At 37.3% G+C, this 27,785-nt stretch overlaps 1 protein-coding gene across 2 annotated transcripts; it reads right to left on the bottom strand.

Moving 5' to 3' along the window:
- On the bottom strand, positions 1–27,785 carry TMEM33 (transmembrane protein 33). 2 transcript variants are annotated; one of them, XM_032334188.1, is made up of 9 exons: positions 27,577–27,785; positions 27,395–27,467; positions 22,961–23,055; positions 22,343–22,530; positions 17,190–17,257; positions 16,153–16,286; positions 10,358–10,441; positions 5,941–6,061; positions 1–5,077 (listed from the first exon to the last, which is right to left on the bottom strand). In XM_032334188.1, the coding sequence occupies exons 2-9, from the start codon at positions 27,437–27,439 to the stop codon at positions 5,072–5,074; spliced, it is 741 nt and encodes a 246-aa protein (XP_032190079.1). In that variant the 5' UTR covers positions 27,440–27,467; positions 27,577–27,785; the 3' UTR covers positions 1–5,071. The 2 variants fall into 2 exon arrangements, with proteins under 2 accessions (XP_032190079.1, XP_032190078.1); XM_032334187.1 differs by having other exon boundaries at positions 1–6,061.

Below are 27,785 nucleotides of genomic sequence, written 5' to 3'. Positions count from 1 at the left end.
TTTGGTGATTTAAATGAAATGACCTGTTACTTATGGAACTCTTGGTCATAACGGTTGCAGAGGTCCAAATTCAAAGAATTCAACCAAAAAACAAAACAAAACAAAACAAAAACCATAAACTACTTACTTATACAGCATTTTGCTTAGTACAAGTTGTTAAAATTGCCACAGAAACTATCTGCCAATTCTGAACACCTAAGGAAAATACATTCCTCTGTTATTCTGTGTTGATTTAGTTATTATATAAATAAATCAACTGCATATTGTATATTGTAAATAGTTTGAGGGTTATAAATAACTTATCCACTAGGCAATAAATCTCACTAAAAAAAAATGGTACAGAAGTAAAGCACTCAAACAGCTCAGAGATCCACTATAACTTTTTTTTTTTTTTCAGTTTCACCTTAGACCACAAATTTACACCATTTCTATTATCTGTGATGGGCTGAGGACAACAGAAGTGTTCATATTCACCTTATTCTAACAATAAGGCAATGGAAGCACAATGGAAAGCTGAATTCTAACTGTAAATGTTTTTTTGCAACATAACATTTTCAAATCTGCTTAAATCCAGAGAGATTTTTATTACACAATTCGATTTTTACATCAATAAAATCTTAGATATATAACAATACAGATGAAGGAACAAGAATTTAATTTGTATTGAAATAAATATTAGATATACAAAGCACACAGAGTGAAAAAGGGTCACAATAAATTAAAGTGGAGACATCATTTTGTTCAATCACCAAAGAAAGCCCTTGACACTTTCAATTTCACACCATCAAATTTATCATTCTTGCTGATTTAAGCAGAACACAAAACAAATATGGATCCCAGGGCTTACTTTCACAGGTACCAGCATAGATAATTTACTACAGTGATCCAATTTGGAAATCAGTAGGGACCAGTAAATCGCTGCATAAAAGAAAGAGCGAATGAGGTCCTTTTTCCTTAGTGTCAGCAGGCTATGATTATTATGTTTATTAGATTTTCTTGAAAGGACTTAACATTTTCTCAAATATTCAGGAGAAATATATTTCCCCTCTGAGCCCTGCATTAGCATTTATGTGTGTTGGTCTTGAATATAGGAGAATGATGAATTTTTCAATTTATTTTATAAATTTATACAGTCTGGATAGTATTGGCCTGAAGAGTGTAACTCCCCAACCTGTACAATATTAGATATTAAAAATGGATTCAAGAGAAGTTACTAAGAAATGCTGACATACTATATATACAAATTTTTTAGTTCAATATATCCCATTATATGGAGCACCAGAACTAATGCATTTATAAATCAAGCAGTTTTTTATGGCTCTTTCCAATCTTTGTGACCCTTTTACATTTGTTCCAATATAGACACGTCACAAATGTTTCCTGCCCAAGACTTTGCCCATTTGGTCTCAACTTACAAATATATATTTATGATATAAGCAAAAATTCATGTCAAAAAGCAATTGTTCTGCTTTAAAGTTACAAAAGAAAATCTGGAATTCAACTGTCATGAACCAAGAAAAAAAATTAGTTTAAGAGGATTGAGCATATCAAAAAGTTAGTTTTAAGAACGCTATGAAGGACAATGTGAAATGACTCTGGAGACTTTCCTTCTCCTTTAGTAGGAGTTAATTTTTAGATTCCAGCAAAGGTATCTACCAATTTTTTCCTTATCACTTTCCTAAGAAACAGAATCTGCTTTAGATTTTAAAAAATACTGAACTTTATCTCCTGTCACATCAACTCAAACTCAAAGCAGTTTTCCTATTTGCCCTGCACAAGAGTGTTCTAGAGAGTTCACACCACACACAGAGAAAACCAGGTTCCTTCTAAGAACCCACCTGAACACCACCTTAGAAGGTACAAATGTCCTAGAATAATTACTACCAGGAATCCTTCCAAACTTTTAGCAGTTCCTTTCTTACCCTTAATACCAGATCCAGTAATACTTTTCCATTCTGCACATTAGAAGAGGGCTGCTCATTAAAACAAACCCTGGAAAAGACTCCTGGATTTATAAACACACATCTTTGGCACACTATCTATTGAACTACATGATCATATAGCCTCTGCAGAATTCTCCTGATCGTAAAGAAATTCCAATGAGGTGTGAAAGAGAAACTAGCTGTCACTGCAACTCAAACTGAATTTACAAGTCTAGATATTATTCTTGATACAATAACCAAAAATCTCAATATGCTTTTACATTATTACCATGAGAAGTCTAAATTTTAAGAGGTTGAACTGGTTTTATCTTGTGTACCTACAAAAGGACCATGAAAAAATTTTAAGTACCATTTTTCTATACACCTGAAAATTAAGGACAAAGAACAATTTTGTAATTCATGTATTTTTAGGTGATTTAGATATTTTATAAAGAAAAAAACAACAACACAGAGTCCATGATCTGAATAATGCTGCCCTAAACTGTGGCCTGTATTACCATTTGACTAGAACATTAATAATTAAACATTAATAGGGTAAACATTAATAGGGTACTCTTCCAGGTTTTCAACATTTCAATATTTTACTATGATTTCAATATAATTCAATACATAGTAATGTAGTTTCAATTCATTACTATGTACTCACCATAAATGTTCACTAAATATTTATTGAATTTTGAGTAATTACATATTAAAAAGGGTGAAATCAGATCCTTAGTTTTATGGCTGACTCCGCACTTTTGGTGGCATTTAACCTTCCAACTGGGCCTATGACCTGAGGAAAGAGTGCCATCTACTGATCACATCCGTAACTGACTGGGATTACTTTCTCCCTTGAGGTTTGTTTCCTTAGAGTCAGAATCAAAACTGATCTAAGTTTGGGTGGTAGCTTTGAGGCTAGCAGATCTTAGGGGGATCTGGGCAGGCATGAGTGGGGTTAGAGTTTCAGAATAACTATATGAATCAAAATAAACTCCTTAGGATTAGATAAGAGTCTTTAACCACAATCCCTCAAAATTAATTTCATTCACTCTGATCTCAAACTTTAAAAAAAAAACACACACACAATCTCAGTTCCACTTATCTTACTACATATACACTCATCTTCCTTTCCACATCGAATGATATTCATGTCCTAAACTTACAAACCTAATCAGAATTTTTGATCTTGATTTTTAGAAAGAAAAGGTATTGTAACAGCTTTATAATTCATAGTTATTAAAGAGACCTCCTAAGTCTTTCATAAAAACTTCTGGTTTAATATCAGCATGCCTTGATTTTTCTGTAAGGGAAATTCCTAAATATCTAAATTACTTGCTTACTTCCAGGAGCAAAATTACTATTTAAGAAATTTCAGTTTGGGACTGATATTAAATAGAGTTTATATTCACAAGGCATCAGGTATACAAAAGGAATACAGAATTCTTGTTATAATAAAAGTAGGTTTTATTTTAGGCTTCCACCTGTCCCAGAGGGTTTAATATCTAAAAGTCCTAGAATAGCATTACAGCACTTGTTGGATGCTGACATTTTTAAACTTGGAAGTAAAATGAAGTTCAGCTACGCTATAATTTCTTCTACTTCATTCATTCCATATACTGCTACTGTATTTCCTTAATTTTAATTTGATAGATGTACATATTAAACTAATTCCAGATGTACAATCAGCTGGTTGTACATACACATATCATGGGATTCCTAGGTACAAGCTCATGCAAACTAAACATCCAGTAACACTCAAATTGTAAAATTTACTTTTTCATGAATTGAGGAGTTTTTTATTTAAAAATCAAACCTTCCATTAAAGAATAGTCCAACAGGAGCATATGAGAAATATAATCCTGTTATGTGATAAAAAGCCTCAACTTTTAAAGCACAGGGTATTCTACATTTTTAAGTTTTAATATTAAGATTCTTTTCATCAAAACCAACATGAAATTATTCCCCCTAGGGAAATCTTTTTGACCAACAATAATTCCCAAACTAAAGAGGAAAAACTCAGAACAGAGGCACACTCATAGGTCATTAAAAGACAATCAGTAAAAACAGCTCACAAGAAGAAAATTAACGGAAAAAATGGTGAAATCTGAGTAAGTTCTATACTTTAATTAATAGTATTGTTCCAAGGCTAATTTCTTAGTTCTGATAAATGCTATATAGTTATGTAAAGTGTTAATATAAGGGGAAGCTGAGTAAAAGGTATACAAGAACTCTATTTTTGCAACTGTTCTATAAATCTAAAATTATCTCGATTTTTAAAAATTGTAGAAAACAAAAAAACACGTAACTTAAAAATAAATATGACTTCAGCTGCCAAGATTTCCTGATATAATTCAAGACTTAATTTTTAAAGACATCATTAGAAATCAGGAATATGTTTACTTAACATTATAGTCACTTTATTGCTCTAGAAAATTAGTTCTTAAAACCATCATATTACATATATAGTGATAATGAGGCTAGCCACACACCCACCCACCCACCCCAATCAACTGTATTGCATGAGGCTGCTTTTCTAACTTAGTAGATAAATATTAAAAAAATACAAAAAGAGTTGGCTACAGTTGAGCTATCAAGTAGACATCACATTTCCAAAGATGGGAAAGTTGAACAAAAAGAAAACTGATGTTACTGACAACTTACTAATAAATGTATGAGAAATCCAATTACATGCAGACAGAAGAAAACTGGTTACAAAAACCATTACATCACTGTGTACTAAAACTTCTGCAGTGTTTTAAACATTCCCAACCATGCAACGGTAATAAAAGATCAGAATGAATTTTATAAAGAAGTTGAGGGCAGCTCAACAAACAGGATTTAACATATTATACAACTCAAATCACAGCTGCATAATACACCCAAGACTCCCAAATCTACCTATGCATTAAGAAATTAAAATACACACTAATCCCCCACAATTCATCTTCCAGCCCCATTCCCCACCAATTATCTTACCTATCAATCTTTCCATTTAACCTTTTAAGTCATATTTGATGGGCAAGTATGTAATCTACAGGATAATCTTCATTATTATTTCAGAACAGACCCAAGCACAGGCATATGCTCAATCTTCAGTTACATTCCTTTCAAAAGACATCTGAACTGCTGCAACTGTCTATGAAAATTCAAGCCTAAGAAACCAAGAAAATTGGCAGTCAAGAATCTAATTCTATAAACTCCAATAATGCTAGTCATCTATGTGTCCACATTTGTAAAAGGGTTTCCAATTTGAGAAAGGTTACTTGATGGGTATCTAAAAGGAAAGCCATATAACCACTAAGGCTTTCTGACGTGGAACAGCAGTGACCCCAGATAGTGACCCAGTTGGCTAACACGCTTACAGTTCAGCCTTTTAAAAAATATTCAAAGCCACATTCAGTAGTTACGGAAATAAAAATTTGGAAGATCATAGCATAAGATACAAGATGCATGCAGAATTCCTCTTAAAATGATATATCCAAAATAAATCCTAACAAAGCAGCAGAACATGAATTTAATAACAATCTCAAATTAAATATAGTGGTAAATGTTTCATTTAAAATCATCAACCAAAATTACTGAATGGCAAAAGAATACTGTCTCAAAATATGATGAATTCATGTATGTTAATATTACTATAATGGAATCATGCCAGATATAAATTTAGGGTACCAATTAGGTTGAAAGAAATTTTAAAGCTACTTTTACAAGAGAAATAAACGTACTTCATGATAAAGGCACAGCAGCATTTAAAAAAATTTCTGATACACTGATCACAGGAAAGAAACTTCCTTAACCATTAATAACACAGCACAATAAAATTTTCTTGGGAACTTTTTAAAAGGCTTGATTTAACATGCCAGGAAAATGATGAACTTTCCATTGAGATGCGTTTATGTAAATTGGATTGAGGTCAGTTTTACACCTGGAATTAACAACCCTTAGCAGAAGTACCAACTGCTAAAAATGCTTATTTCTACTACATATAACTTAGCTGGATGTTAAACTACGCAACTGTTGGTGCCAGTCTGCTTATAAAAGCAATACTCTGGAGACAAAGTCTTCTCACAAACAGTGGGCAAGCAGGTTTCATTATTACGTGTTCAACAACAATCCTCAGTTCATTAAACAAGGTCCTGCAAGATAAAACAGTTTTTGTTCAGACACAAAAGGAAAAAGAATACAAAACAAATGCCGAGGAAGGATTTCCCACAGTCAGTAAAGAATCTGAAGTAAAAGGAATAACTACAATGCACTGTAGGAAACACACAAAATAAAATTCTCAAAATCAACATTTATGTGGTTTTTTGAGGGGAGGTGGGGGGGGAGTTCATTTAACAAAAGCATCTAATAAATGGTTATCTCCAAGGGCTGAGATAAAGGATGATTTTATCTTTCCAGTAGAGGCACATCATTTTCACATTTAACTTGGGTTTATTCAACTAGTTCTAAAAAAGAGAGTAACAGGGTGAAAACTATATACTATGGGCACTCCCACCTACTATTTTCCTTAAATTATTGCCTTAGGGAGGCTGGAGTCTGCTTCTCCATCTGACCCTCTCCCTTCTCATGCTCTCTCACACCATCGCAAATAAATCAATCAATCTTAAACAAACAACAACATCAACAAAAAAAACACTATTGCCTTAAACATAATGTCTCTTAGGGGCGCCTGGGTGGCTCAGTGGTTAAATCCTCTGCCTTCGGCTCAGGTCGTGATCTCAGGGTCCTGGGATCGAGCCCCGCATCGGGCTCTCTGCTCAGCAGGGAACCTGCTTCTTCCTCTCTCTCTGCCTGCCTGACTACTTGTGATCTCTGCCTGTCATATAAATAAATAAAATATTAAAAAACAAAACAAAACACATAATGTCTCTTAGAGCTTTCCTCATCTACAAAACAGGCATACGGACTTCATGGGAGTCAGCTGTAGAGTAATTTGAGTGAGACAGCACAGAAGTTACTCAAGAAAGGCCACTTCCCAGTTGGATCATCCCACTGATCAAACCAGTTCTTGTCTACCTTCAGACTTTAAGTCCAACTCTTTAACATCTAATGCCCTCCAGAATCTGGTCTTAATTGAATTTTCTGCTTCATCTCCTCTCCCACTCTCTGCCACGACCCCTATATTCCAGTTGTGTTGCAAATTTGTGCCCGAAACACATTGTGAACTTTTACTGTGCTTGCTGCCTCCAAAGGACTCTTTATTATACTGTACACACCACACATACATTGTATAGGCTCTAACAGACACAAAATCATGTATGTTGGTTGAACTGTAATTTACAAGAGATTTTGATATACCACCAGAAGTAATTTTCATTATTCACTTTTGAGTTTTCACTTTATCTGCTGACTCATCCTGCACACAGACAATTCCTGTTCTACCCTTCTGTATCCTGTGTTGGGCTTCCTTATCTTAGTCTTCCCCAAATCCTAAGCTCCAACCTGCTAAATCTTTCAAATTTATCTCTTTTATTTTACACAGAATTAGTTCAGGCTCTGAACTACTCTCGCGGTCTCCAAAGTGGTCCATTCTTCCTCTTGCTGAGGATGTAATGCATTTTCTGGAATACTTCTAAATCAGATCTCATCTTATTCTCAACCCCTCCATCTTATGAACTCCAAATGCTCTTCCTATCTTGAAATAAATTCCAAACCCTTTCATGATCTTGTCCGTCTTCCCTTTGAAGCACTGATCTTCGTAACTCCCCTATATATGTCAGTAACTCCAGCAACATGCACTTTTTCAGGCACCCACGTGCCAGAACTCAGACTTCACCAACACACAATCACTGTCTTCTGAATAAATGACTAATGAATAAAACTAGATGGCACCGTAAAAATACTCTAAGCAAACCCCACAGGTTACAGATGAGGCCTCAAGAGGCCAATGGCTTGCCTAAAATCACAGGGCCAGTTCTTTCATTCAAGGCTGTCCTTGGCATGATCTAAACCAAGTCACAGTGCTGGAGCAGTGGACAATAAACGGTCAGTGATGATCAAAGTGTCTCCATATGCTGTCAAGTAGGGTGACCATCAGCCAGATATTGCTTCTGAGTGCGTGAAACTGGTTAATGTGACTCAGGAACTGGGTTTTAAAGTTTACAAATTCTATTTTTTTTTTTTAAGATTTTATTTATTCATTTGACACAGAGAGAGCACTAGTAGGGGGAGAAGCAGAGGAAGAGGGAGAAGCAGACTCCCCACCAAGCAGGAGACTGACACAGGGCTCGATCCCATGACCTGGGATCACGACCAAAGCCAAAGGCAGATTCTCAACCATCTTAGCCGCCCAGATGCCCCTAAAGTTTATGAATTTTAGTTTTTATTTCAATGGTCAAATGTGGGGCACATGGGTGGCTCAATCAGTTAAGCATCTGACTCTTGATCTCAGCTCAGGTCTTGATCTCAGTCGTGAGTTCAAGCCCCAAGTTGGGCTCCACAATGGGTATGGAGCCTACTTAAAAAAAAAAAAAAAAAAAAAAAATCAAATGTGGCTGCCCATTGCCATACTGGACAGCGCAGTTCTGAACAATCTACCCTTGACATCTAAAAAGGACTGATACCTTTAACATGGGAATGGATACTGTAAGTAAAAATGGTAGAAGCTGGCAAAATCCCTAACAAAAAAGTGTAGCACAGAAAATGTAGTTTTATAGGCTGTTTATCAATATTTATAAGCTCAAATATTTCCCATTTCCTTTCCACTGTTTTCATGTGTTTTGTGTGTTTATGGGAGATCCTTGAAAATGCTTATTAGCACATACTTGTATTACCTGGATCCTGCTATTTCCTTTTTTATCCCATTGGACACTTCTAAATTTTTCTGCGTGCTAATCTGACTTAAGGGCAAGTGGGAAAAATGGGATTAGAGATAAAAAGGGTATAAAGAAGCAGAGAAAAACAAAGCTGCTGATGAAAAATTGATTACTAGGGCAGAAGACCAGAAGATATTGTCTGAAATGAATACATGAACCAGATACAAAACAAGGGCAAAAACTCATGGAATCAAGTAAAACCGAAAGTTTATTTCTGACTAGGGACTCTTTAAGAACCTGTGTCTGAAGCTAGCTCTATTTTAGGAAGTACTGTAAGAAAGACATTGTCTAACAGAACATAAAAGCTCCTCCAGGATAATTAGAATCACAGAAAAAGGAAAATAAACTATGTATTAGAAACACAACAGAATCTAAGCACGTTATTACTTCATTTCATCCCCAGGAGATTTTTCTCCTCTACCAATGAAAAAATTAAAATTTAAGTAACTTGCCTTAAGTTAAAAACTTGCCTAAATCTATAAAACGAAAACTATAAAACCTGCCTAATCTAAAAAACATGGACCAGCATTCGATTTCAGTTCTTTTTACTTTGCTCATGAAAATAAAGATCATGCTAAAACACTCACTGGATTTCTGACTGAATTCTACTATACAATGAATTTATTTTAAATTTGCAAACAAAAACTGTGTTAACATTAGTATTCTCAGTAACATATCCAGGAAGCTATTAAAAACAGCTATTCTTTTCAGTTTTACTCTAACTTCTGAGATCCACATGCATAACTTAGCTATCACTGAAGCCTCCATTCCTGAACATTATTGTAACTTATTAAAATATTACTGCTTCCTCATTTTTCCACTCCAAACTATTCTGCACAAGACTACCAGAAGAATATGATCATGTCCAAACCATGTCCAAACCATCATTCTCATACATCTAAAAGATAAGTTCCAAACTTTTTATCCTGAAATTCAAGAAATTTTATGATATGGCTCCAATATACACTTTTAGTCTTAAGTGTAACCACTTACCATTCAGAATCCCTGGTAGAGTCAAACAGGTCTATTCTGTGTGTCATAAATACAGCTTGTTACCTCTTGGCTCTGAACTTGTGTTCCTACTATTTTCCTAAAATGCTTTCACCTATTCTGTCTTATTCAAAGGCTTTAATCTTTCTTGAGCAAATTAAAACCTCTGATTTGTGAAACTTTCATGGAATCTTTTTATTTCCTGATCTCTCCTTCCTGTGGACTACAGTATTGATACGATAAAGCAAAACATAACAATGCATCATACGTGCGTTTGTGAACACTGCATCCTTATTATTTGACATACAGTTTTGTTTCTTCAATCAGGAGAGTGCCTTGAGTTTGGAACTAATGTCTTAGACATCTTTAAATTCCTTAAACTTAAATACTGCTTTACTGGTGTACTATTTTAGTGCAGATCAAGGTAAATCTGGTCTCAGTTTGTAAAAAGAAATACAACCACCTCCTCACCAATCCTACTAAGGCCCGGAATTTAAATTTACAAAAATATCACTTGCTTCTAAATTCTAACATAAAAGAAGCTAGACAACTCTTACAAATTATAAATATTGTATCTCACAATACTCTCAACAAACAAGACATTTAAACTAATCACCAGCTTACCGACAATATGGATTTCTTCTAGAGGAATATCGAAGAGTAAGAAATCTATAGTATATAAAAGGCTGGAGCAAACTTCCTTGGCCACTGAAATAAACAAATCAAGGGCAAGAAATACACATTATCAATTCTTATGTATACTCTCAAAACTTAAAGCAATTTAACCAGTGCCTGTGTGTGTCTTCATTCATTAATGGTCATGGTAGGGGCGACTGGGATGCTCAGTTCATTAAGCGTCCAATTCTTGAATTCGGCTCAGGTCATGATCTCAGGATCATTGAGACTGAGCCCTGTATCCAGCTCAGTGCTGGACATAGAACCTGTTTAAGATTCTCTATCTCCCTCTCTCTCCGCCCCTCTCGGCTCGCTTGGTGCACATGTGTGTACACCCTAAGTAAAATAAAATAAAATAAAAAATGGTCATGGTAATACCTATCAAGTCTTAATCAAAGTTACTCTTTTTTCTTTAAGATTTATTTATTTACTTTAGAGAGAGAACAAGAGTGCGAGCAAGGGAAGGGGCAGAGAGAGACGAGAGAGAGCAGCAGACTCCCTACTGAGTGCAGACCCCAACATGGGGCTTTGACTTCACAGCTCTCAGATCATAAACTGAGCAGAAATCAAGAGCTGGACACATAAGCCAGCCAGGCACCCCTAAATCAAAGTTATTCTTAAAAGAAGTAAAAGAGTGGCACCTGGTTAGCTCAGTTGGTAGAGTATGCAACCCTTCATCTTGGAGTTTTTAAGTTCAAGCCCCATGTTGAACAGAGAGCTTACTTTAAAAAAAAAAAAAGAAAGAAAGAAAGAAAAAGAAAAAGAAATAAAAGAATATATGTGATTGCTAACAAGTAAAATGTCATTGCTTAAATTTTTATAAACATGTATTTATGTATATATTACTTTTAAAAACTTTAAATGCTATTAAATGAACCAGAAAATGTATACAGGTGCCCGGGTGGCTCAGAAGGTTAAGCCTCTGACTTCAGCTCGGGTCATGATCTCAGGGTCCTGGGACTGGTCCCAACTCGTTGCACTCCCCACTCAGCAGGGAGTCTGCTTGTCCCTCTCCCTCTCCTTCTCCCTCCCCCATCTCTCTCTCAAATAAATAAAATCTTTCAAAAGAAGAAAATGTATAATGCTTCCATAATTACCACTAATAACTGATTATCAAATTTTGAAACTTTACAACATAGCAAATGAAAAGTGGTTCATTTTACTTATTTTTTTTTAAAGATTTTATTTATTTATTTGACAGAAAGCAGGCTCCCCACAGAGCAGGGAGTCTGATGCGGAACCTGATCTCAGGACCCTGGGATCATGACCCGAGCTGAAGGCAGAGGCTTTAACCCACTGAGCTACCCAGGTGCCCCAGTTCATTTTATATAAACAAAAGCTAAAAAAATCACACAGGTTCCCTAGTAAATTCACATAGCTTATTCTACTATTTTGCTTGGTTAAACATAATTTTAATACCTAAGAGCCATATATATATTTATGAAATTCTAAGTCAAGAATTTCTTCCTAGAAAGACCATCTGGATTAAGACATTCACCAGCAATAATTACAAATTAAATGCATCACTATTTGGATAGTTAATAGCAAGGCTATATATATTACCTTTATTTGATAGAGTTAATATGCAACTATGTAAAGTCTTGATTATGAAAACCACACAGCAACCTTGAAGAATGCAGAGCATAAAACTATACATATTATAATTCTATATTAAAACTTTTTGAAGAAATACATTAAAGATGCTAACGTGGTTTTTAAACTTAATTTTTACCTTTTCTTCTGAACTGAGATATTACTTTCATAATAAAAATTTGTGGTTACAAACTAATCACTAAACTAAATGTCACATCCACTTTCCCCAAAAACTCCTGTGACAAATCTTTAACTCTTCAAATTGAAAAATACACATACTAAAGAAAATACAGGAATGCCTGGGTGACTCAGTGGGTTAAGCCTCTGCCTTTGGCTCAGGTCATGGTCTCAGGGTCTTGGGATCGAGCCCTGTATCAGGATCTCTGCTCGGCGGGGAGCCTGTTTCCCCTTCTCTCTCTGCCTGACTCTCTGCCTAATTGTAATCTCTCTCTCTGTGTCAAATAAATAAATGATTTTTTTAATTTAAAAATTAAAAAATTTTAATTTAAAAATTAAAAAAAAAAAGAAAATACAGAAAGGAATATTCAATGAAAAATTTTCCATCATCCAAGTTAGCTCCTTCCTCAGAATTACAGCTCAGTCTCTAATATTAATCCTTCCAGAAATTCACACGCACAAGGGCATATAATGACTGACACTGATACAGTGCTCACTATACAATGCACTGAATCCATTTAACAATTCCAAGAGGAAATGGCATTATCACTCCCATTTCAAAGATGAAGAAACTGAAGCAGAAAAAAACATTCATATGCCCTTAAATATACAAACACATCCCAAAATATAAGGGAACACCCTACAGAGTTCTTAATAAAAAAAAATTTTTTTTAAAGATTTTATTTATTTATTTGAGAGAGAGAGAGAAAGCACAAGAAGGCAGAGCGGCAGGCAGAGCAGCAGGCAGAGGGAGAGGGAAAAGCAGACTCCACTGAGCAGGGAGCCCGTTGCAGAACCTGGGATCGTGACCTGAGCCGAAGGCAGCCACTCAACCAACTGAGCCACCCAGGCGCCCTTTAACAAATTTCTAAATTTTCTTTATCTTGAGGATTATCCCCAGCACAACACATAAATTTCCCTCGTGCTTTTTTTAGCTTCAACCAGTTCACCTTAGCATTACTATTATGTAACAAGCTCTCTACTAACGAATAAAGCTACAAGATCTCATCCTCTTATCTTTTTTTACACTCATGTCCATGTATACATAAGATAAACTCACAGAATTTACCTCCATTTTTAAATACAAAGCTTGAAGCATTGCTCAGAAAACTATAACGTAATGAAAGCTTCTAATATTAGATTGTCTTTCTTTTTTTTTTTTTAAAGATTTTATTTATTTATTTGACAGAGAGAGATCACAAGCAGACCGAGAGGCAGGCAGAGAGAGAGAGAGGGAAGCAGGCTCCCTGCTGAGCAGAGAGCCCGATGTGGGACTCAATCCCAGGACCCTGAGATCATGACCTGAGCCGAAGGCAGCGGCTTAACCACTGAGCCACCCAGGCGCCCCTAGATTGTCTTTCTATCATGGAGGGACCATCTAAGGAATAATGACTTCAAGTTAATTTTATAGTTTGTGTTATATGCAAATGATATTAAATCATCAAGAGCTTTTCCTATGAGGGAAAGCTTATAATCTTATGTTAGTCTTTTAAAATAACAAGGTGATTTCTCTCTTTAAATATCTCTGGTAAATTCTCATCTCTTTTACAATAATCTTGAAAATTAAAATCAGTTTAAGGTTTAAGTTTTTTTTTTTTTTAAAGATTTTATTTATTTATTTGACAGATCACAAGTAGGCAGAGCAGCAGGCAGAGAGAGAGGGGGAAGCAGGCTCCCTGCTGAGCAGAGAGCCCGATGTGGGGCTCGATCCCAGGACCCTGGGATCATGACCTGAGCCGAAAGCAGAGGCTTAACCCACTGAGCCACCCAGGCGCCCCAAGGTTTAAGTTTTTTAAATGTGAAAAAAAAAAAAAAAAAAATCAATGCTCAAAAGGCTAAGTTAATGATCACATCAACTAGAATCCAGGTCTCTAACGCCCAATAAGTCTTTCCACTCTACCATTTCAGACTTTATTTAGATTATATTACCTAACTTATGATCCTACAGCCTGAGCAACAGGTGGTGATCCTGGAGTTTCCAGAGAAAAACATTACTTAAAAGAATGGAACGAATGCATTTATGAGGAAATCTATAAAACTGTTACTGGCTTACAGACTGCTAAAGAGTCAGACATGCAAAAATCTCACTCATTAAGGCAATGCACACCGAAATGAAATATTTCATAAAAAATAAGTTTTTTGCGTTAATGAGATCATGGAAAATGGCAAATACAGACATCTTAAAGTCTGGCATGGTCTATTAAGTATAAAATGCACTTAGCTTAGCCTCAGCAAAATCAGTTCTAGGTTAGAGAAAACACATGCACAAAAGTATAAGCAGAAAGGTAAAAAGAGGGCTCAGTCGAAGCAGCATACAACTCTTGATCTTGGGGTTTGAGATCCACATTGGGAGTAGAGACTATTTAAGATAAATCAAAAAAGAATTTTAAGAAGATAAAAAGATGTTCATCCATCAATATTTAGAAAAACAAAACTTTGGAAACACATGTTTCTCCATCAACATGGAACAAGTAATAAAATGCAGCATATGACCAAACACTACATGGCCATTAAATGGAACAAACAAGAATTATATCTATCAACATGAATAGGGCACGAAAACATACTGGAGGAGTGGAAAAAAGCAAGATGCAGAGAACAGATGGATTATGGCACCTTCTGACGCAAAATAAAAAACTAAAAACAAAACAAAAAAACAAAAAACCCAAAATCCTGCACCCATATGTATTTTCTTTTTTTTGTAGGAAGAGAGGCAGGCAGAGAGAGGTGGGAGCAGGCTCCCCGCTAAGCAGAGAGCCCAATGCGGGGCTCGATTCCAGGACCCTCCAGGATCATGACCTTAGCCGAAGGCAGAGGCTTTAACCCACTGAGCCACTCAGGCGCCCCCATAGTATGTATTTTCTATGTATCTGTATAAACATTTTTAAAGTACAACATGCACAAAGACGTAAGAGAAGAGGACAGAACTGCAACAACTCAAGAGTCAAATGGTATTTTAGCTTTTATCTGTAATGTCCTCTTACTGGAAAAACTAAAAAAGCAATAATCCAGGCAGAAATGTAGTTTTTTTTCCCTGCTGATCTGAATTTTTCTCCAATTTAGCTTTGAAGCTAGTCATTTTCTTCTTTCCACAACAAAGAAGATAAACACATTAACAGAGACAGAGAAGAACTTTTGACTTGGTAACCAAAGCTTATGCTCCTCCATTTTCTTCTTTTTTTCAAGTTTTCATTTTAATCACCCAGTGCTTATCATAAGCGCACTCCTTAATCCCCATCATCTTTTTTACCCATTCTCCCACCCATCTCCCCAGAAATGAGCTTTTAAAACTTAAATGCAAGAATCTTATTGGGGAGGGTCAATACTAGCCTGTTTTAATTTCTAACAGGACAGAAATTTATTCATGCCTTACTTCTATAATTAAGAACAATCAAGGGACGCCTCGGTGGCTCAGCTGGTTAAGCATCTACCTTCAGCTCCGGTCGGATTGAGTCTCAGGTCATGCTCCCTGCTGAGCAAGGAGCCAGCTTCTCCCTCTCCTCCCAGCTCGAGCTCCCCTCCCCTCTAGTGCTCTCTCTCTCACTATGTCTTTCTCTCGCAAATAAAATCTTAAAAAAAAAAAAAAAAAAAAAAGATACAAACAAAACACGGAGGTGATAATAGGCAGCTATCAGTATCAGACCGTAATTTTTCTGAAAGAAAAACCATCTAAATAATGGCAGATACATTAAATGAGGCTTCCTAAGATTCTTTCAAATGCAGCAATTCTAAAATAAATTTTCAAAACGGTAAACGGTAAATCACAAGCAATGATAAATAAGCAAGTTCCGAGGTTTACCATAACATCTCAGGTTCTCTACGATACAATAAAAAATGGCTGCAAATATCAATCTAGCTCTGCATATCAGTATCTAACAAGATTTAAGCAAGATGAAATGAGCAAGATGAAATAATACCTTTATTACATTAACTTAGTCATCTGCCTCCCAAAACAAATGTATTTTTATTCTTACCTAAAAAGCATAAAAACTGTAGCAGGCATCAAGAATATTTCATTACAAGCAATAAATTTCAGAATATTCTGTTGATTAGCACTTAATTTATCCAAGATAGATCTCAGCAGAGGTAAACTATTTGAACCCTTCGCCTAAAATATAAGAAAACAGTATCAGAAATAATGAAGCATTTTTGATTACTCAAATATCTTCTTTCTTTAAACAAACAGCATATCCAACAGGTAATACAACTAAAAGACATTTTGGAAATGGTAATATAAAAGTTTACAAAATAATGTAAAAGTTAGTGTATATTTTCCTGCTTTGCTAGATTTTGTGTATTTGAAAAGTAAGACAACTTTAGTAAGTAATTTCCATGCCTTTTTTTTTTTTAAAAAGACTAGATTATTTCACAAAAAAATAGTGGTTATTTCAACCTTACCATAACAAACTACCTAGTAATACAGTTAAGATATTTCTGAGTCCTTAGCTAAATAAATTACAGTATCCCATTATTACTGTGACCAAAGAACTGTATGAATAAAGAAACAGGCCAACACAAGTCAAACATTTGGATATTTTAATTCAGCTGTCAGTGCATATGCAGTCAATCCACCTGGCACACTTAATGACGCTTCCTGTTCGAACCTAGGAATAAGAAAATATTTTCGGAAAGCAGTTCTGAACACTAAAGTAAAAGAAATTCAGAATACTCTACTTACCTGGTATGTTAAAATTAAGCAACGACAGAACAAGAGATCTCTGACAACTTACCAAATCTAAATGATTTTAAAAAAAAAAAAATCTATTTCAAATTTCAGAAATTCTCTGGGGACTGGGAGTATTCTGCAATATAATCCTTTACCTATAAAGTGTACTTTGTGAAACTTAAAGAAAAAATTTCAAACTTAAGACTTTCAAATGACTAATAATTTACAACAAGTCTGCAGGGATTGAAGGAAACTTTCCTGACAAATACCAAAATGTCTTAGAACTCAAATTCATGTCAACAATCTGCAACGCAGGAGTCAAAAAAATGGCAGAGCTTTACTTACATCAAGGACCTTTTTCGTGTATGTGGCAGCATGAAGCAAAGAGAATAACAAGACTGGGAAAATACTCACTGGAGAAAACAATTAAGGAAAATGTTTAACATTTAACAAGTACTTTGTAAAACAGGCTATGTATCATGCCCAATATCGATCTGAACCAGTATCTGCTAAAAGGACTCCAGTGATGGCTTCTGTTTTACTTTGGAACCAAATGAAGTTTTGTTTTTTTACCTGTAAACAATTTCATATTCTAAAGCTCAGGTTTTTTATTACAGTGAAAAGTTTTTTTTTTTTCTTTTCTACTAGATAATAAAATATTATGAACATTTGCTAAATTCTATCAAAATTCAGGCCACCTCAAAATATTACCACTTTTAACCCCAAAATGGCCATCCTGGCCTGAATAATTTGGCCTTCAAATATAAAGCAGTGTTTGGTCCTGCTTTCCTCATCGAAACTGCTCAGTAAAGAGTCTGGGATAATGGTTTAGAAAGTACTTCCTCAGGGGTGCCTCGGCTGGCATAGTCAGTAGAGCACAGGACTCCATCTTGGGGTGGTACTGGATCTCAAGATGATAAGGTCAAGCCCACACTGGAAGTAGAGTTTATGTAAAAAAATAAAAATTAAAAAAAAAAACAAAAGCTTGTAAATAGTACTTCCCCAATTTTCCTCAACTGAAGATCTTTCATTATTTCTTTCCTACAAGATTCCCATTATTTCAAGATACTGTACCTACCTTGCTTGTACAGTTCATGTGTTCTCAATCTGTACAAATAAAAAGCATATACGTGTGTGTGTGTGTATATATATATATTTGGGCTTGTGTAGTACAGTTAATTGAGAGTCTCATCAGTTTAATTACAGACACGAGGGGCGCCTGGGTGGCTCAGTTGGTTAAGCCACTGCCTTCGGCTCAGGTCATGATCCTGGAGACCTGGGATCGAGTCCCATATTGGGCTTCTCCTGCTTTGCAGGGAGCCTGGTTCTTCCTCTCCCTCTGCCTCTCCCCCTGCTTGTGCGTTCTCTCTCTCTCTCTCTCTGTCAAATAAATAAATAAAATCTTAAAAAATAATAATAATAATAATTACATGCACGATTTGAGTTCAACTGTTTGGCTTTCTGTCATGGATAAATATGCAATTCTCATTCAGCTTTTTGAATAACGAAAATTGCTCAAAAGATCCTATTTACCCCAATTTCTGCCAGGCTGCTAATAAGAACAACAAAACTTGTCAAATATTTTCTTAAAATGATACAAACTATTAGTTCATTATGAATGGCAAAAATACATGTCCTAAAAGTATTTGCAGGGGCACCTGGGTGGCTCAGTGGGTTAAAAGCTCTGCCTTTGGCTCAGGTCGTGATCTCAGGGTCCTGGGACTAAGCCCCACACTGGGCTCTCCGCTCAGCCCTTCCCTCTCTCTCCTGCCCACTTGTGATCTCTGTCAAATATATAAATAAAATCTTAATAAAAAAAAAGTTTTTGGGGCGCCTGGGTGGCTCAGTGGGTTAAGCCGCTGCCTTCGGCTCAGGTCATGATCTCAGGGTCCTGGGATCGAGTGCCGCATCGGGCTCTCTGCTCAGCAGGGAGCCTGCTTCCTCCTCTCTCTCTCTGCCTGCCTCTCTGCCTACTTGTGATCTCTCTCTGTCAAATAATAAATAAAATCCTTTAAAAAAAAAAAAAAAGGTTTTTGCAGTTTCTGGGGTGCCTGCATGGCTCACTCAACAGAGTATGCGACCTGATCTCAAGGTTATAACTGCAAGCCTAATGTTGGGTGTAGAGTTTACTTATTTAAAAAAAAAAAAAAAAAAATCAAAAAATGTTTACATTTTAAAAAAAATGTTTACATTACCCTCATTTGGGGAAAAAAAAAAGTACATGCAGTTTCTAAGAAATGAACCATTGTATTTTTCTACACTAAATGAAAGCTTAAGTGTGATGGGAAATGGTGATTATTGTAACACAAGGAGTTCCAAATCCATTACCACCATAACTCATTAGGATCCAAAAATGCCTAATTCCAACTGGCAAGCAAGACAGTAACCTATTATACACAAGGATTAGGAAAATCCTACCTAATATAGTTCTCCAAGTTGATATCTTGACCAATTCTTCCCTGACACTAACAAGAATTAAGTAAAATGCCAATCTCCTCAGTGAAGACCATGTGGAGACCATGTATATATAGTTTCACACTTTTTAATCAATCAAGATCCCTCTGAAACTGATGAAAGCTACAAGCCTCTCCTCTCCAAGGCTACTGTAAAATTCTGTTGCTTCTTAAATAGTTAAATTTAAACCTTGACACATATCCTAACTTGAAGCCTTGATTCAGTAGAAGTGATGCAGGTAATGAAAACAGAACCCTGAAAGGACAGTCAAGATATCTGGGTTCCAATCATGGCTCTGACACAAACTTCATATCCTAGGCTAAGTTTCATCAAAGCTACAGATTTCTCTCCCTCTCAAAGAAATAAATTTTTTTAAAAGGGCGGGGTGGGCAATGCCTGGGTAGCTCAGTGAGATAAGCATCCAAGTCTTGATTTCAGCTCAAGTCATGAGTTTGGGTCATGGGATGGAGCCCCGACCCGGGTCTGTCTCTGTGCTCAGCAGGCCTCCAAGCTCAGCAGGGAGTCTGCTGGAGATTTCTCTCTCCCTCTTCTCACCCCCCCAATCCTGCTTGTGTGCTCTCTCTCAAATAAATATTACCAAAAAAAGCTACAGATTTCTAATGAGTTTTTTATCACTAACATTCTATAGTTCACAAATCGTTGATCAAAGATTCCTAATTTGGGGGCAGCTGGGTGGCTCACTGGGTTAAGCCTCTGCCTTCAGCTCAGGTCATGATCTCAGGGTCCCGGGATCGAGCCCCGCATCGAGCCCCGCATCGAGCCCCGCATCAGGCTCTCTGCTCAGCAGGGAGCCTGCTTCCCCCTCTCTCTCTGCCTACTTGTGATCTGTCAAATAAATAAATAAATAAAATTTTTTTAGAAGAGAGATTCATAATCTTAGCTTTCATTGTCACTTTTAAACTATCTAGAAAATGTAAAGAGTGAAAAATCTACAAAGTTAAACTCTAAGTACCTATCATCATTAGAGCAAGGACGGCATCACCTTTTTAAGACCAAAGATCAGAACACAACTTTATGATTTGGGGCTCACCTTTATTCACTAACCTAATACTCAAATACTTTAAGAATCAAATTAGTATTTCTTGCCAGCTACTAGTTTAGGCTCTTCCTATTGCTCACCACTCCCCAACCTCTAATGTAAAAATTAAAGGAACACGAACTCCTTACTCTTCAACACTCCCAAAGGGAGGGGCTAGTAAATAACCAACTGCAGAGAAGACAGAGAGGTTATCTTAACTGGTCATGAGCCCCACTGGACATCAACTCAGGATTCATTCAACAAAACTTGGTGACCACCTGCTGTGTAGACTGGCTTTGTCCAGGCAGACAGACAGATTTCAAAATTATATTAAAGTGTTACACAGGGATTCCTGGGTGGTTCAGTGGGTTAAAGCTTTCTCGCTTCGGCTTAGGTCATGGTCTCAGGGTCCTGGGATTGAGCCCGGCATCCAGCTCTCTGCTCAGCGGGGAGCCTGCTTCCCTCTCTCACTGCCTGCCTCTCTGCCTCTTTGTGATCTCTCCTTCTGTCAAAAAAATAAAATCTTAAAAAAAAAAAAAAAAGTTACACATACATTAACTGTAAATTAGGTAGATCTTTTAAGTCAGAAAGACCTTGTCAGCATTACTATGTACTTGCCAGTGTGATGTCAGGCAAGTTATTTGAAACCCCTTGAGCCTCAGTGTCCTTATCAATATGATGCTCAGGACTTCTGGGTCTGCTCAGTCAGTTAAGCCTTTGCCTTCTGCTCAGGTCATGATCTCTGGGATCAAGGAGCCCCACATCCGGCTCCCTGCTTAGCGGGAAGTCTGTTTCTCCCCCTCCCTCTCTACTTCCACCGGTGCTCTAAAATATAAAATATTAAAAAAAAAAAAAAAATATATATATATATATATATATGTATGATGCTCACTATGATTTTTTTCAGTGTTGCAAGGACTAAGTATGCAAAGTTCATATGCACTGACAAAACAGGTACTCAAAATATTTCAGTTACCTACTCTCTTTTCCTTAAGACTTTTAAAAAATCTATTTAAAATTTGGTACTTCACAATCATAGAAAGTATTATCTAAATAGGTAATATTTAGCCCTGGAGACAGATTTTATTGTGTTTTCCATTAGGTATAGTTATCTAGACACATGAATAGCTTATGAATTTATCAGAATATATCAAACATTTAAAAACTCTTAAGAGCAGCACTTAAAGCACAAAATACTTTCTGGAGGGACAGAGGAACCATACTGGGGACAGACTATTAAAAATGACTGAGAAACTCCAGTCACCCTTTGCCTCACAATGCACATTAGCAGATCAAAAGTCCTGTAGTAAAGAAATCTACTTAAAACTGTTTAATCTAGAGCTTCCCCTCCTTCCCAACCCTCCCCAGCCTTTTGAGTAAAGCTATTCTCACCCAACACACTTTCGAAATGTGTAAACATACCATTTCAAATGAGTTATTTCACTCTCATTAGCTCCAAAGATTATACGTGTATTTATTTTCTACTCTATCTGAAGTAAATACTAAATTTTTATTGTATTTATTATCTAGTTTTCTGCTTAAATAAGTTATTTCTTGAATTTCCATTTGTTTCTAGTTCACTAGGAGTTGAAAGAGCTGAGGATTTCTCTTTTTTTAAAGCAAGACATACGGACAATTTCCCAAAGATGTGAATTAAATGAAAAGAAAAAAAAAAGTGTAAATACTAAAATAAGCCCTCCATAGTCCTGTGCTTTGAATCTGAAGTTTGAAATACCCATTGCTAATACAGAAGCTTACAAGAGGCAAGAACAAAGATACAAAATTTAAAATTCCCAATCTGCTCTTCAAATTTAGATTTCACATGTCAGAATCAGAAACTCTTACACTAAATGTATCTTCATTCAAATGAAGTGTCAACAAACCAACTAACCTAGGTTCATGGAAGCCCTCATCGCTGAACCCCTCCTATTGCCAAAAATAATCAGAAGAGATCTCCTATACACTTGGTAGGTGACTTCTTGTCAAAAAGGCACAAAAAGGATACTTGTAACAGGGTAGGAATTGACAAAGATGAGTGAGTACAGCAGGTAGTGGCAGCTGTCTTCTAGTAAAGCCTGGGCGAGGAATGCTCTGCTTAACTGGAAATGTGGTAATCTTTGGTGCAGCCTCAGAGCACTGGTAAGAGCATTTGCCAGTAAAGCACGTTGATAAAAGCTTGCAGCTTCATGCAACCTGCAAATTACCAGAGGAGAGGTTATCCTGAGACATAACAACTAGCAGCTCTCTTCCTCCTTTGTGGATTGCATCATAATTGCACAACCCCTAAATCTCTTACTTGTCAATAGAAAAGAACTACTTGAATCTATTATACTTCCTAGAAGCATCCCTTCATAGATCTGCCCAACTGAATTTTATAAAGCAGTCATCTTCTTTAAGTGCAAAAATCAAAAATGAAAAAAATATGTGCTTTCACAAAGCACGGGACCTAAGACATCCCTCCAGTTGGTGCTATTACTGAGTTATTAGCACCTAAAGCATGAGACCTGTGTTTGATCTGCTCCAGAACCTCTTGCAATTTAACAAGCCCGGCACATAAAAGGCAGTCCGGGAAAACCCACCAAACAACTGAGTATCAAAGGCAGAAAATCTGTGTGATACATACCCAAGAACAGGCAGGACAAACAGAGCAGAGCAGTAAACTGTGAACAAGCGAGAAAGCCACATCGCCGTGTCCAATTTATTGGCCATCATGAATTGCTAAATTTAAAAAAGAAAAATACTGTGGTAACTAAGCCTGCAAATTATCTTTCCAAGGGTGAAGATCACGTAGTCTTATTCCTATTCAAAATGTTTTAACAACCCTGCAGAGATTACTTAAGATCATTAAATTGTGAAAACTCCTAAGGCAACTGTTTCACCTATCCGCTCAGCGACTCCTCTGAACACCCTATAGTTCTGATTCAGAAAAGCGTCAGAAATACTTCAATAGAAAAATACCAGCTGATATTTAAAAACATAAAGACTAAGAAGAAAGAAATCATTGGAACAGAAATTTAACTACAATTATCTGTATTCCTTCAACAGTTGTGATACTGGCTTCATCTATTTTAAAAGAACGTTAAATAAGGACTAACTGCTCTCAAGAGAACCATAATGCCTATTTTTAGAAATCTCAAATTCAAATAGACAGGTTTTAGAGCTGAGTAAAAAGGCATCACACAAAGCCAATCTGGATTAAATAAACCTTACAAAGGAGAAACGTAAAACCATGGGAACACTCATTCACTACCCAACTCATTATAATTTGCTTACATAAACACAAGGGCCCAACATATTCTCAGGGTTCAAAATATAGCTGTCAAATGTTAAAGAGTCCCTGCCTCTTCAAATTTATGACTTTCTTCATCCCCTTGGAAGCTGCCCCATACATCTTACCCTATTTCAGTGGCCCTAAATTAAACTCCCATAACCCACTTGATTCTCCATGTTTTCTCATTCTATCTTTGCCCTTGCTATGTTTGCCAAGGATGGAGCTATTAACACTAACAGAATCACTTAAAATCTGTTTTCTCTTCAAAATGTATCTTGTATTCAAATCCTAAAGTGGCTTTTATGTTTTCTGATAGAATCTACGTTAATAATTTTTACATCAAAGTCCAATACAAACACACATGGATATATAAACTTCTACAAAGAAGTTTCACAAAATAGTATCTTCCCAATGTGTAATGGATTTTGGTGCTTTGTACTCTATTTAATGTTTAGAAATAGTGTTTTCACTAAAGGGATTTCAAAACTCACCAATGAATCTTAACACGGAGTCTAAAACACTACTCTAAGCAATCTAACTTCATTATCTTTTGAAAGATACAAAAACCAGGTGGCTGGGTGGCTCAGTTGGTTAAGCGTCTGCTTTCAGTTTAGATCATGATCCCGGGGTGGGTCCCACACAGGGCTCCCTGCTCAGTGGGGAGTCTGCCTGTCCCTCTCCCTACCCACCCCACTCAGGCTCTGTCCCCGCCTAATAAATCTTTAATAATAAAAAAAGACAGAAAAACCTTTTGGAAAAATCCAAGTACATTTTAAAATCCAAAGATGTTTCACTGCATGTCTTTTTAACAATATGCAGGTAATTTTTGGAAATATGCCTAGTTTATTGTATCCAAACCTACTACACTGTGACTTCTCTAAATTTAAATGATCACCCACAGTCAAGTGGAAGAATGAATCTAGCTTACAGTACTCAGGTTCTCTAGAAAATTCAGAAATTTACACTACAGTCTGAAATTTTAGAACATGTTCTTTGAAATTTAAGCTTAAGGGCATCTGGCTGGCTCAGTCAATGGAGCATGCAACTCCTGATCTTGCAGTTGCATGTTCAAGTCCACACTGAGTATAAAGATTGCTTAAAAATAAAATGTTTGGGGCACCTGGGTAGCTCAGTCAGTTAAGCAGCTGCCTTTAGCTCACGTCATGGTCCCAAGGTCCTGGGACAGAGCCCCATGTCGACCTCCTTGCTCGCAGAGCCCACTTCTCCCCTACTTGCCATTCCCCCTGGTTCTGCTTGTTCTCTCTCAAATAAATAAAATCTTTTTAAAAATTTAAAAATAAATCTTTTGGGGGTGCCTGCGTGGCGCAGTGGGTTAAGCCTCCGATTCTCAGTTTCTGCTCAGGTCATGATCTCAGGCTCAAGCCTGAAGCTGGGCTCTGATTTCACACAGAGTCTGCTTAAGTTTCTCTCCCTCTCTAAAATATATCAATCTTTATAAAAATAAATATTTTTAAAAATAAAATAAAATGAAATCTATTTGGTTTGGGGTGGTTGTTTTTTTTTTTAAGATTTTATTCATTTCTTTGACAGAGAGAGAGATCACAAGTAGGCAGAGCAGCACAGAGAGAGCAAGGGGGAAGCAGGCTCCCTGCTGAGCAGAGAGCCCGATGTGGGGCTTGATCCCAGGACCCTGGGATCATGACCCGAGCTGAAGGCAGAGGCTTAACCCACCGAGCCACCCAGGCACCCCTTGGGTGGTTATTTTGTAATAAATCACTTATCTGTTCATTTTATTTTGTACATCTTTAAGTACCTGCATTTTAGTACACAGTAAAAAAGGTTTAAAAAAGTAGATTGGTTTATTCTTTATTTTTTAAACATTTTATTTATTTTTTTGACAGAGAGAGACACAGTGAGACAGGGAGCAGAAGCAGGGGGAGTGGGAGAGGGAGAAGCAGGCCTCCTGCTGAGCAAGGGAGCCCAATATAAGGATTTGATCCCAGGACCCTGGGATTATGACCTGAGCCTAAGGCAGACAATTAAAGAGTAAGCCACACAGGCACCCCGGTTAACACTTTAAGAGTCAACAATCCAGTCACGTTATAGTTTGGGAAAAAAAAAAAATAATAATAATAATAATCAATGAAACGTTGGGTGAAAACCTACTGAGGTGAAAAACTATTCACACAGTCTCAAAGCACCATGCCACAGAAAGGTATCTTTACAGTGGAGAGTTTGCTGGATACCACCTGAACCAAATAATCAAACTTACCTCCAATGATGACATAAATTAACACAAAATGTTTCCTGAAATATATATAATGCACGGAAAATGACCAAGTATCACTTATGGAATATTCCTACCAAAATATTCAACTTGAATCTAGTTATAAAGGGAAAGAAAACAAGCAACTTCAGTTTGAGAAGCAAAACAAGTCTGAACTCTTGAGAGTCAAAAATGGTACAGGGGCGCCTGGGTGGCTCAGTGGGTTAAGGCCTCTGCCTTCAGCTCAGGTCATGATCTCAGGGTCCTGGGATCGAGCCCCGCATCGGGCTCTCTGCTCAGCGGGGAGCCTGCTTCCTTCTCTCTCTCTGCCTGCCTCTCTGCCTGCTTGTGATCTCTCTCTGTCAAATAAATAAATAAAATAAAATAAAAAATGGTACAAAGAAGGCAAAAACTATTCTAGACTAGAGAGACTTAATGCCAGTAAAAGCAAAATGCCTGCTTGTACTAAATCCTGGATAAGGAGGAAGCAGCTTTAACAGGCAATGGAGGAAATCTGAATATGGATTATAAATCAGATAATAACATGTATCAGTGAAATTTAACTGTAAAAATTGCAGCGATAACCACACTGTGGGACTGAACAATACTTAAGTATTTATGAATTAGCCATCATTGTGTATGCAACTAATTCTCAAAGGGTTCAACAAAATGAAAAATAAAATTGTGTCTATAAATGGAAATGCTGTAAAATGTTTCAAGTGGAAAAAATGTTTAAAGGGGGGGGAAAACATATATTCATAGTGTTTAAAATTAGAGGGCAACAATGCTTTAGGGACAACTTACTAGTAAGCAGATCTGCACGTTAACAATAAAATATTTAGGGACGCCTGAGTGGCTCAGTCGGTTAAGCGGCTGCCTCTGGCTCAGGTTATGATCTCAGGGTACTGGGACGGAGCCCCACATCGGGCTCCCTGATCAGGAGCCTGCTTCCCCCTCTCCTCCCGCTAGTGCTCTCTGTCACTACCTCTGCCTCTCTCTCAAATAAATATTTAAAAAATAATAATAAAATATTAACAGAAACCTATTATCTCTCTTCGTAAAGAAGGACAAAATGACGAAAAGAGAAACAAACAAACAAAAAAACCCACAAAACAAAAAACAAAAGACCGCTCTTCCCCCACTGCGTAATTTCCATATAATCCCATAAAACGGGCAGAGACATTCTCCGCTAGCACGCGTGTGCGGAATGAGGCCTGTGTCGCGGCACCACCTCAGCTGGCATCTTCAACCTTGGAACCTAAGACAATTAGAAACTGGCGAGGGGGGGGGCGGGGGAGGTAAGAAGGCCCGACTTCCCTGGCATAGGGCTAAGAGCCACCTGCTCCAGCCCGGCCCACAGAGGCTTAAGAAACAGAAAACTTGTAGCTTCCTCTACATCTCTGCTCAAGATCCCTCCTCGCTACGCTACCCCCACCTCAATCACTAATCCCAGCCCCTGGCAGCACTGAGGTGGAACGTCTCCGAACAGTCTTGGCGACACCTCCTGCTCCCTCCTAACTCCAGTAAATCGAAAGAGAAGACCCTGCTCGCTCACTTACCACTGCTCCCGCCCCTTGGGGGCCGTTCGGGGCCGTATCCGCCATGGGAGAGCCCACACGCGCGTCTGGGACGCTGAAATCGGGAAGGGAAAAAAGGGGATGTCAGCACGGAGCCGCGATTCCGGTAACCGGTTTCCTTATCCCGTGCCACAAGCCCGCCGCGCCCTACGGGAACTCCGAACCTCAACAGGAAAGTCTCGCCCGCTCCGGAGAGCACTGCCTCGAGAGCAGCCGAAGTGGCGGGGAAATACCTGCACGACACCACCAAGAGCAAAGCCGGATTTCTAGAAAAACCGGGGAGAGGCGGAGCTTCTGAGCAAGACCCAACAGGGCCGAACGAACGCCGCCGCCGAGCGCAGGTTATTGCCAAACCCGGAAGTGCTCCTTTCAC

This window comes from Mustela erminea, chromosome 2 (assembly GCF_009829155.1).
Source record: "Mustela erminea isolate mMusErm1 chromosome 2, mMusErm1.Pri, whole genome shotgun sequence".
Taxonomy (NCBI): Eukaryota; Metazoa; Chordata; class Mammalia; order Carnivora; family Mustelidae; genus Mustela; species Mustela erminea.
This window is presented reverse-complemented; position numbering and strand designations above follow the sequence as displayed.